The 11,804-nt window shown below is 45.3% G+C and overlaps 3 protein-coding genes across 3 annotated transcripts; all 3 read right to left on the bottom strand.

Annotated features, from left to right (window-relative positions):
* Positions 1–607: 607 nt before the first annotated feature.
* Positions 608–4,668, bottom strand: aqp10b (aquaporin 10b). Its single transcript, XM_056583171.1, has 6 exons — positions 4,272–4,668; positions 3,372–3,498; positions 2,869–3,006; positions 2,398–2,516; positions 1,632–1,849; positions 608–1,459 (listed from the first exon to the last, which is right to left on the bottom strand). The coding sequence occupies exons 1-6, from the start codon at positions 4,584–4,586 to the stop codon at positions 1,258–1,260; spliced, it is 1,119 nt and encodes a 372-aa protein (XP_056439146.1). The 5' UTR covers positions 4,587–4,668; the 3' UTR covers positions 608–1,257.
* Positions 4,669–4,986: 318 nt separating this feature from the next.
* Positions 4,987–8,562, bottom strand: LOC130375344 (aquaporin-10-like). Its single transcript, XM_056582201.1, has 6 exons — positions 7,837–8,562; positions 7,269–7,395; positions 6,783–6,920; positions 6,399–6,517; positions 5,880–6,097; positions 4,987–5,432 (listed from the first exon to the last, which is right to left on the bottom strand). Exons 1-6 carry the CDS (start codon positions 7,921–7,923, stop codon positions 5,210–5,212), a joined length of 912 nt encoding a protein of 303 aa, XP_056438176.1. The 5' UTR covers positions 7,924–8,562; the 3' UTR covers positions 4,987–5,209.
* A 95-nt stretch (positions 8,563–8,657) lies between these two features.
* Positions 8,658–11,770, bottom strand: hax1 (HCLS1 associated protein X-1). Its single transcript, XM_056582200.1, has 7 exons — positions 11,599–11,770; positions 11,058–11,320; positions 10,689–10,894; positions 10,531–10,591; positions 10,296–10,429; positions 9,415–9,535; positions 8,658–9,010 (listed from the first exon to the last, which is right to left on the bottom strand). The coding sequence occupies exons 1-7, from the start codon at positions 11,667–11,669 to the stop codon at positions 8,937–8,939; spliced, it is 930 nt and encodes a 309-aa protein (XP_056438175.1). The 5' UTR covers positions 11,670–11,770; the 3' UTR covers positions 8,658–8,936.
* Positions 11,771–11,804: the final 34 nt, after the last annotated feature.

An 11,804-nucleotide genomic window follows, 5' to 3' on the forward strand; every position in this document is an offset into this window, starting at 1 on the left:
TCCTATTTATCGTAGATCTCCGAAGCCTGAGCGAGTGTTTGGAAAATTTAGACACTGATTTTTATGTTGCGATATTGTAATATTTATATATATAAAAATATATATAAATATAAAACTATTACTGCTGTTATTTGTGTATGTATGTCGCGATCTATCCCTCTACTGGATAATGCAGTAGTGCTAAAGATACTTTAACACAAAACGGCCGGTAGGAGAGAATCCCCAGCGGGCCTTTCCGTTATAAATGTTCCAGAACTTTCTATGAGCCGTGTTGTACAAGAACGAGGTCATTGAACGCGAATGAGATCAGATGTCCTTCCACCGGCTGTACACACCAAGAGTTCCCATGTAAATATATACAACTACACGTCAAAGTTAAAACATCAAAGCTTCGTTGCCTGCGATGGAAAATGTGAATATATATAGTATTTGTACTTGTACTGTTCCCCACTTTTTTTATTTAAGTTCTTTGAAAAATTTGAAGCGTATCAAAAAGGAAAATCCGTAACCCAGAGGTAGCTATACGTTGTGATCTCAATGCAGAGGGAGAATGTTGTTTGTGGAGAGGGGGGGGGGGGGGGGGGGGGGGGGGGTCGTCTTGATGTCTATGAATACAAACACTCATCTTGAGACATTTTTTTATTTTTCAAATCTACAAAATCAGTGCTTGCTGTATTCACTTTACTTTTTTTTTATATGTTGTGAAACAACCTCCTTTAGGACCTGAAGGAGGCCTATGGATGGATATTTTTTGTATCTTTTTATGTCATATCATATTTATATAACCCAATAGTGGAGAACTCATTGTCCTTTCCTTTCCCATGGTTGTGGTCTGCTTGCTGAAATGCCATACACTTTTGTGCTGTTTCGAAAATAAATGTGTGAAAGAGAAAAGACTTGCTGGTTTCTCAAATCGTACATTTTTTAATGATCTATACTTACAGCAGAACCAAACTTATCTTGGTGACTTTGTGTGCCTTTAACAGCATCACCCTTCATCAACTGGTCTGGTTAACCACCAGTCACGCGCCGGTTAGGCGCTGATGCAAAACACCCGTCTATTAGACCGATCATGGACGTATTCAAATATATCACCCATTGCATCACTATTCATTACCACAAGGCAACAAGTTGTTTATCATGGTCATATACATGTACAAAGATATACAATTAGGCCTACCAAGCTTAAATACACCACCGTGTTTCCAGAAGCTGCAGCTTCTGGACCACCTCAAGGGTGTAAGACATCAGTGACCATTACGAGGTTCCCTTGTTGTTCATTGGCGGGCCAGAGTCAGAGTCGACCAGCTCCAGAGCCTTGGTCCCCTCTGCGGCCCCCTGATCCAGGGTATGGTCTGCCGGGTGATGCACCTCAATGAACAGCTCATAGATCAGGGATCCAAGCAGAGCCCCGAGGCACGGGGCCACGAGGGGCACCCACCACCAGCCACCTCCAGCCCTGCCACGACAGCAACCGACTCAATGAAGACCTTGATGGTGCTTCTTATTGTTGCTACACCATTTTTTTATTATTGTATTCTCAGCTTGGAAGTCGCTTTGGATTACTGCGACTGAATGACTAAATGTAAATAACAAATCTGAACGAAACAGTTCATCAAAACAACACTTACTGGAAGACCTCGGCTCCCCAGCCGGCGAAGTAGGTGAACAGACGTGGTCCGATGTCCCTGGCGGGGTTGATGGCGTAGCCGCTGTTGGAGCCCATCGAGACCCCGATGACTAGCACCACCGCGCCCACCATCACGGGCTCCGAGCCGGGCGGCGCGGGGGAGTTCCTAGCGTCCCCCAGAGCCAGGACACACACCAGCAACACCGCCGTGCCGATCACCTGGGACGGGGAATTTCAAAACAGACCACCGTTTAAAGCGGCGATCGCATGACGCCACAGAGGCTATACAACCTTATTGTCCACACCGGGGGGGACGTTGCCTCTAGCTTCGCTTGGCAGATACATAAACACGTAGGCACATATGTATAGTCTATATACCCTTGTCGAACATACTACATTAGAACAAAATAAATCATTAAAAAGCAGCAATATGGTGCAGTTACTGGAGATGCGCAAAACATGCATATTTGGGGTGATGTGATTTCGACCTTGAGTTGAAGAAGCCGTTAGACCCTTTTCATCGTCCTTATGAGAATTATGGTCTGCGTCTGCCCTTTAATGTACCAGGATTTGCGTAGTAGACTGGTGACCTTACCAAACATTGACCATGGACCATGTGCCATTGTACATCAAATGATGTACCGAGTGTCCTATGATGAACGTCTGTGTAAAGGGTCTAGCTAGAGACACAACATTCATCCCTTTGCTTTCTCTTCATAGATATAAATGAGTTTGCTGGGGGGTTTGTCGTGGCCATGGGGACTCACCTGGTCCACGATGCCCCCCCACAGACTGAGGTAGCCGGCGGGATAGGTGGAGAATATTCCCGCCGTCGCCCTGGGACCCGTGACCAGCAGTTGACCGTCGCCGAATAACAGGATCGCCTCTGTGCACAAGCACAGGTTCAAAGGTCAGATGGGGTCAGGGCAGCATCGGGGACATGATGAGTGACTGGCGACTCACAGCTGCACACACACACACACACACACACACACACACACACACACACACACACACACACACACACACACACACACACACACACACACACACACACACACACACACACACACACACACACACACACACACACACCTGTTCTAAGTGATCAGCTACATTGCAGAATAAAAAGGGGATGGGGTGGGTAGTTACAGTCTGAACGGCCTGTTTACCCGCTAGGCAAAGACACGCGTGTGTATGTTTGATTCATGAATGGAGCCAGCCGGCCGCAGCCTCACCATAGTACTGAAGGGCGACCGTGGCGGCCGCCAGGAAGGCGCCGAAGACCTGGAAGAAGACGTAGAAGGGGAGCTTGATCCACGGATGCCTGCCCAGAAAGCACAGACTCAGAGACACGGCGGGGTTGAGGTGAGCACCTGGAACAACAAACAACAACAACAAGCACAAATCAAAACAAAACGTTAGATGTCAATAACCGAAAATTGAAATCTCGATTAGTACAATAAAAGCGCGAGTGCTATTTAGGTCAAAGCAGCGTACAGTGTATTCAGACACAAGTCGTTAAGGAGCCTGTTCATTGGTAGGCGGCCGTCACCGGGGATCGAACCCAGGAGCTTTTCAGTTGGGAGTCGAACACACTCGCAGCAACATTCCCCTGACCCCACGACATCTAAACAAAAGAGTGCAGCGAAGCTACAGTATATCGTGTACGGGCACTCAAACAACCAAGTAGATACTTCTCCATCGCTACACTCGAGTGACGCGTCACCGGGGGTCTTACCTGACACCCCCCGGGAGACGAAGACCCCGAAGCAGGTCCCCAGAGCGAAGCCCAGGTTTATGGAGAGGTACTGGCCCTTCTGGTCCTCCGTGGTCGTCACCTGGGCAACGGAGCCACAGCCAAACAGCTGCACACAAAGCCCGTCTCTTTATTGGGTTATTGCATCTCTCCAGTAGACATATTTGCATTGTCACTATCGGCGATGACCTTTGAACCGTAGGGCCGTTCTTGATGTCGTTTAATTCACTGCCCTTATTGTCCAGTTTATTTACCTGTGCAGCCTTAACTGCACACGTACACTGCGTCAGGTTTGGTAGCATGTGCAGTTCGGTTTTCAACATTATCTGCTTAGATACCACAGTACTTTTCATTGCCTGTTGTGCAATGAGATTAACACGGAATCTAATCTCTTGTTATTTGAAAGAATTTTCACACCTTAGAAACAATCTACCTATTTTACAGTTTGTCAGTCTGTCTAATCAAAGTATGCGCAGATGTTTATGGACCCCCTATTCCAACTAAATGATTTGGAAAATGCAAGCGCAGCGATTTCAGATTAGATTAGACAGCATCAAGAAAGCAATATAACAAAACCAACCTGTTGAATGTTAGTTTTTTCATAATATCTGTCTTTTTTCCTCATCTGACACATGTGTCTTTCTCTGTGGCTGTGCTTGGGCCAAAGTCCTTGGTTAGCCATTGAGAGAATACACTCAGGGGGCACCATGGACATCATGTTGAACACTAGCAAGAGACTGCATATTTTCACAATAACTTTAATTAAAATCGTCCATATATTCAAGATACCATTCTTTGTTAATCCCAAACCCCAACTTTAAATCAATTTACAAAACATAACACAAACCGAAACACACAAACAGTCCTCAAATCAAAACTCACAATCATGATGTAGACTCCAAGGCATTCCGCCAGGCACTCCCTCACCAGCTGATTCTGGACTCTACACTTTCTCAGTAGTCTCTCCATCATGCCAGACGACTCTGCCAGATCCTCTGCGTACAGCCAGTGGGGGTCTTTTACTGCAGCGGGGGCCCTGAAAGACACATCTGACCCGGGCAGCGCTACTACGCTCTCTGGCTGACGGGGCAAAGCCTGCCTTTTCATACTCGAAGTGTAAACCACGTCATGCACTTTATGGCACTGATGAGGTGGTGGGGGTGGTGAGCCGGTCTGGGCCAGTGGAGTATAGTTCATTTTGCAAGCATACTCGTATGTTCTGGACAACGTCGGCCTCTGAACTGGTAACTGGGCTTTTAGCTTGGCTGTGTGTGTTGGTTTTTTTCTCTCAGCTGATATTAATTACCTTTGATAATCACTGGTATTTGATTGGGTGTTGACAGCAGTAGAGTCTTCATTCCTCAGCACGTTTGTACCATTGTCCAAAATTGTCATTCTTTATTCTTCATCAAACTCTGGTGATGGACTACAAATAGTGTATACAGATATTATTCTTTGCACATATAATGCAATTTTTTTTTATGGTTTCGTATTAAATCAATAAATTGATAAGATAAGAATTTTAGCTCGAACAATTAGCTCAATCAAATATCAATAATGGAAGATAAGGCATATTTCATTGAACAACCAGAGAACGAAACACATTGCCAATAATTTTTTCAAACTAGTGATTACATTTTTCTTGGCCTAGCTTAGCATTGGCAGGTGCTGGTTAAGACATATTGGCACTGAGTTGCCTATTGAAGGATACTTTGGCTGTAGTGCAGTGCTTAAAAGGAGTGCAGCTGAAACAAAACCAACTGCATTGTACCAGTTTCTTCTTTGCACTCTTCCCTCCAATATGTACCGACAGTTTATCTTCAATCCAGCCTGATCTGGGCCATATCCTCTCCATTCGACACAACGTTTGTTGATCGTCTCTCCCCAGAGTTGGAGAGGTTTGTGAGGACCAAGGCGTCGTCAGGCTCGTCCTGCCCGGCCCCGGGCAGATGCCAGTGGATAAACACGGCATACACCCCGGAGCCCAGCAGGGCCCCCAGCATGGGGGCCACGATAGGGACCCAGAACCAGTAGTTGTAGCACCTGCAGGTTTTCAAACGCAGGACAGAGCCGATTGGGTTGTGACACGAATCACATGACTAAACTGAAACTGAAAACTGAAAACATAATCAGCCAGTATAGCAACAGGTGACCAGCCGTAGACGTAGACATAGCCTGACGATACTCTGGTAGTAAATACTTTTACTTTCCTTGCTGTACTTTTGTGTTTTCTAATTCTAATTGTATAACTTAGAATAAAGGGAGAATGGGACAAATTAGTTTTGAGCCCAAACACTGGAATAATTTTTTTAAACCCATATTTATCGACTACTAAATGGTTGAGGGGCTGTGAGGCTACCAGAGATAAATGTGATAAATGAAGCATGACATAAAGTATAATGAATCTGAGAGTGAGGTGGATCAGCTGGAGAATGGCCCCGGTCGCCGTGCCCTAACCCCCTCTAGGGGGTCCGTCAGTAGGGGACTCACGTGAACACCTCGGTCCCCCAGCCGGCGAACAGCGTGAAGAGGCGGGGCCCCAGGTCGCGGGCCGGGTTGACCCCGCCCCCGCAGTTGGAGGACATGGAGCAGGAGACCCCCAGGAACATCACGCCCACCAGCAGGGGCAGCAGGTCCCGGGACGCAGGGCTGTTCTGGGGGTCCGCCAGGGGCAGGTAGGACAGCATCATCATCCCAGTGGCCACCACCTGGGGGTGGGGGGAGACGAAGACACAAACACACACACACACGTTTAGAAATGAACTGGGCAAAAAATAAAGTCATCTGTCAATTTTTATTTGACTCGTTTATAATTCTATTTATTATTGAATGTGCTTCCAAGTGTTTGAAAATTCACTTATTGACCTCCAAATGATTCCCAGTTCAAAGCCTTTTGTCCTTTCCTGGATTCACCCCTACATTGTTCGGTCAAATACGCCCAAAATAATTGTCAGCATCAAACATGTTTCCTGTTGTTACTATTGGCGGTTAAGACCCATTCAGCCTCGCCTGATCCAGGAAGCTGCCGCGGTGAGACATGAAGCTCGACGGGTAGGTGGCGAATATGGAGGCCGTTTCGTTTGGTCCGTAAACCGCCAAGACGCCACCGCTGAAGTCCATAATGGCTTCTTCTTGGGACAGTTACCAAAAGAGACACAACAGATATAGCACGACTCAGGATGGAGACCTAACACTTTTATCTCATTCATGAATGAAGTCAAATCCCCCAAAACATATATTGATAATAACAATAATAAGAATAATTTCATAGTTCATGATTAATTGCATTTAATCAGTGCTTTTCAAGCCGCTCAAAGGGCCTTACATATTGTTCTTATTTATTAGCTTCCCGAAACATCAGTAATCTTAACATTGGGGACATATCATGCGTACCATAATACATGAGGAAGACGAGGGCGGAGGCCACGTAGGCCCCCAGCACCTGAGAGAGGCAGTAGGGCAGCAGCTTGGACCAGGACAGACTGCCCACCACACAGAAGCTCAGAGACAGAGCTGGGTTCAAGTGGGCTCCTGTTGGGAGCATACCGGTAGGAAAGGTCAAAGGTTGAAGACGAGGCCTAGGCTGAGGTGGATGTCAAGGAGATCTTTCATTTATCGTTGCCATTTTTATATTTTATATCTAATCGGGAATGGAATATGTTTTTCTGATTGGTCTAAATACCGATATTAATAAAGTAGTGTTAATTAGTCCACTTGCCTTTTTTTCATACAATTATTTTAGAATCCAAACACTGGAATAATTGTATCACCAATATTTATCGAATGCTTTACTTGCACACTGACAAAAGTACAGGTATACATGTTAGCCTTAGCAGCCGTTGGCTCCTGGAGCTCATGGTTGAGGGGGTGGGAGGCTACCAGAGATGTCTCGGCCCAGGTACATGGCTACCATGATTCCTGCTGAGAAAGCCAAGTTCACCGACATAGGCTGACCCTTGGCTCCACGGCTGGTCTTCATCTGGGCCAGTGCTGCACAGCCAAACATCTGGGGAGGGGGCGGGTGAGGAGCGGGAGGAGGAGGAGGAGGAGGGGGAGGAGGAGGAGGCCAAGCGGGCTGTTACAGGCACAGGGCGTCATGCCTGCCGATCACGCATTTGTATCGCTAAGAGATCATTGAACACGTCACACTCTACAACAAAGAGAGATTCCTCCAGAGCCACCAAACCTGTTTCTTAATGCTTGGTTGCAACTATGTTGACCTCTATTGCAGAAGTATTCACTGCCCCAAATCACAAAAAAGCGATGAATACAATAACGTTCAACTCCTGCGTGTAATCGTATTCCTTTTGTCTTTTGTGTTAGGTGTATTCCCAGGAAGACTAGTTGACATTTTTTGATGAGCCTTGAATAAACCATTGAACCTCAGAATTACAAGCAGTATATATTGTCATCAGAGCAAAAGCAAAGCAAAGTTGGATTTACTCACAATAACGATGAAGCTACACAAGAATTCACTCAGACACTGACGGAGTAAGACGTTCCTGATGCGTAGGCTCCTCTTCCCGCTCTCCATCCTCTTCTCTGTCCGCTAAAGATCTCAGAACGGGATCAATTCTCTATTTCCAAGGTTCTAGAAATATATTCATGTGGCCTTCTGTTATGGTCATCCACCTTTAGAGTCAATCCTACTGTTGTTTAGTATTTAAGTCTTGTCTCGAGTGAGACAAAGTGTTGTTTGTATGTGTGTGTGTTCCACTTTTGTTACAATCAAAGATAAAGCTCTAGTCCGGGAAGTGGCATTAGTATCTTATTACACGATTAAAAAGTTACACTAACAGAAAGGTATTTTTACGAGATTGACTTCCCTTCAAGGGAGTTGTTATAACCAAGGCCATCAAGCTACACTTTCAGGAATATCATCAACAAAATGAATGATTCTGAGGAAAAGGCCATGTTCAAATGTGTTCAATATTTCCTTAATATTACTGAATGTCAGTTATTTTACTGAATGTCTGTTATATGAACTGTCATTTGTTATGGGTCTGATCAACACACACATTTCCTCCCATTATTGGAGAAGATAATTAACGTTTTTGTTAATAAATGTAATAAATAAATGTACAAATAATTCATCATTATATTAAGACTTTATTTTGCATGGTCATACACATATAGGCTTAAAGCCGGGGAATATAAAAATAAAGTGAGATCATGTGAATAGTAAATGATAATATCATTGAAATGGGAATTTTTAATGTTTGCATTTTAATCAATTTAGAAATGAATCCGTGCAGCCCAATTAGAAAACTGTTGTTTTAAATCATTCATATTTATTAAACTGGCTCGTAATGGCAAGGCGTTTCTTTTGGCAGTGCCAGCTCACCCAATAACCCATATAATCATTAATAGTGTGGAAGTTTCCCAGCCATTGCATTCACCCAACTTCATATGTACACACACACACACACACACACACACACACACACACACAACAGAAAAATATAAAATATCAGCCTACAATAACAAGAAGACTGTCGCAGCCGGTTGAACGAACACAAAGTTTCATCTTCCCTTATCGTTTCCAGTTTATTTGAAACCGCCGAAGAACCTTGGGAACATGGAGCCATCGTCCCGCAGGTCCGAGAACAGCTGTCCACCGCCTGAGGTGGGGTTGAACACAAGGAGGGCACATTTTACAGACTTACCTCAAAAGAATACCAGTCATGTCGGGCACCATGATGGAAATAAGTGCTTGCACTTTGGAATGTTTTTTTCTAGCCCTTGGAGACGTCTGTGTTCCAAATAAATCAAATCAATGTTTTCATTAAAGGTTCTCAAAGAGCCAATGCTGAACACTTGCAGCGGTTTGCCATAGTATGACGTAATCGGCAAAATCCCTATTCCAAACTAAACAAGGCACAGCAATGTAATTAACTTATTAATTTATGTGATTCATTCTAAAAGATTACTGTACACAGATTCATTGAAACAACACAGCAACAGGCCTCATGTTTTGGTCAGTCATTTCCCTGTAAGCAGCAGATACTTAGCAGTGCGTACTAACCGGGCCCCAGGGGTCCGTCTCCTTTAGTGGGGGCCGCTGGGCTCCCTTGGGCTCCTGAGCGGGTCACGGTGGTCTCCTCGTTCCCTTGGCCGTCCCTGACGGTGCGCCTCTCCTCCACCGACTGACACAAGCGGGACAGATGCACAGCGTCTCAGAAAACCTCCACCCGTATTCTGAGACGCTGTTCACTGCCAAGTCGTCGCTCCATATTTGATGTATTTTATGAACGCTAGGTTCAACAAAGGTTGTGCCAGATTGCCATCGGCCCCATAAGGACATGTGTGGGTGGCTGTTCTATGCTTTCAATAGTAACCCAACACTAGAATCAAACTGCCGGCACAGCACCACCTCTGGTGAACTTGTCTTTGCAGCTGTCATTTGTCAACACGTGTCAGATGGACGTCCGCCATGTTCAGCAGCGATCGCGCCCGTGCGCTCTCGAAGAGTTACGTGTGGCAACAAAAGCATCATCCCATGCCATTTTTGTTTGTTGCGTGTGGCACATGAATGTGGGTTTACGAGAATGACAACAACGAAAAGTGAAAAGTGAAAGTGAAATCACAGTACATTTAGCAGATCCTTTAAGTGAGTCGAGTCAGTAGCTGATGTTACCGTGGTGTCATATGAGATGCAAACGCCATAGATGGTCATAGTTTTCTCAGCAGTAGTATTAGTCAGGCATGGCGGGCGGTAGGGCTGTGCGAATAATCAAATTTTAATCTTTAGCGTCAAACGATCACAAAACTAATATAATCGGTGTTGTGATGTTTTCAAACTCAAAAAATAATAGTTTGAATAATCGTGATTTCAATATTGACCAAAATAACAGCGGTTATGATTCTTTCCATAATCGAGCAGCCATATCGGGCGTTGTCTCTCACCCCGTCCGGTTTCACCACCTTGCTGACGATGACCGACTGAAAGTAAGACCTAGACCTTGGTTGGCTGGGCGTCTCGGAAGGACGCGGGGTAAGAATCTTATCCAGGCCGCCAGAGGAAACTGCAGAATCCAGATCTAAACAGAGTGATACTTCAACGGTCACAATACCTTCCGCCGTCACAATTGTAAATGTAGATATGCATGTAAAAGAACGGGCCGTTAGAAATATGTGTCACCTCCATCTTCCCTACGCCCCTCTGGCCTTCCCTTTGGCCCCTGCGTCCAGATGTCATTGAACTACAGAGAACAAGAGAAAAGCCATATGTACTAATGAGACCCAGACACACAGGCTGCTATTGTGCTGAGGAGGCCAACACATTGTTTGGTTCCTTACTTTAGGAAAGGGGCTCCAGCCATGAAAAGGAGAGCTGGGGAGGCTTGGTGTGTCCTCATCCCTGGGCGGCACTGCGGGGGCCCGGTGTCTCTGTATGGCGTCCTCCTGTGATTTCAGCATGGAGTCCCTCAGGGCATTGCCACTGGAGGATCTCTGCCCGTTGTTGTCTGACCCCTCATGCGATGGGGGCATGATTCTTGGGATATCTGAGGAGTATAACAGAACATAAATGAGTTGGGGTAGCAGGAAAAGGGGGCAGATTATATTCTGACGTTAGAACATAATATTATATTATTCGTGACATCTGCATTAACAGTTTTTTGCAACTCTAAATGTATAAATGTGTACAGCGTACATGTAGGTATTTACCGAAGGGGCCGGTTCCATGCTGTTCCTCGAACCGACTCAGGTGAGAGAAGATTTCCTCCATCCCTCTGAGGACGTGACCAAAAAGAGGAGGCTCATCGATTCTCATACCATTGGGTCCAAAACTGAAACCGAACCTCAACGCGTTATCAAAGGGTTCACGCTGGTCTCCGCAGTAACCATCCTGGGGGAATCCATCCTCCTGGTAGGCATCGTCATCATCATCATCATCATCATCGTGGGTCATGCCATCGAAAAATGGGTCCCTGGTACAGATAGATTAAATTTTGTTTTAAATACATGACAGTCGAATTTGATAAAATTGTAGTCTGTTAAATATAGCGATAAAGACTAACCAATTCTGAAACGGTAATAATTGTTACTATTGATTCGGAAAATGGGATGGGGAAACTATCAAACTAGTATTGTATTTACTAATCCCAGGTGCCTTTGACTTTGCGTGATCGGGGGACTTTCTCCGCTAATACGGTGTGCGTACTAGTTAGCTATCATTCGTAGAGCCCGTACAGCAGTGTGGTTTTACCTTCGGCCGTCGCCACGGTACTGTCCTCCGGGAACCCCGAAGAAGCCGCGAAATAAATCAAAAACACTCATATTCGGTTCATCTTAGATAAATGAGAAGGCCGTGAGAAAGTTTAGGCGTCAGGCGTAGGACACGCAGTTGTCAACAATGTCGTAACGCATTCTAGCAAATTCAGAATGACGCAGGATGTCGTAAATATTTTACCG

Source organism: Gadus chalcogrammus, chromosome 22, assembly GCF_026213295.1.
Source record: "Gadus chalcogrammus isolate NIFS_2021 chromosome 22, NIFS_Gcha_1.0, whole genome shotgun sequence".
Taxonomy (NCBI): domain Eukaryota; kingdom Metazoa; phylum Chordata; class Actinopteri; order Gadiformes; family Gadidae; genus Gadus; species Gadus chalcogrammus.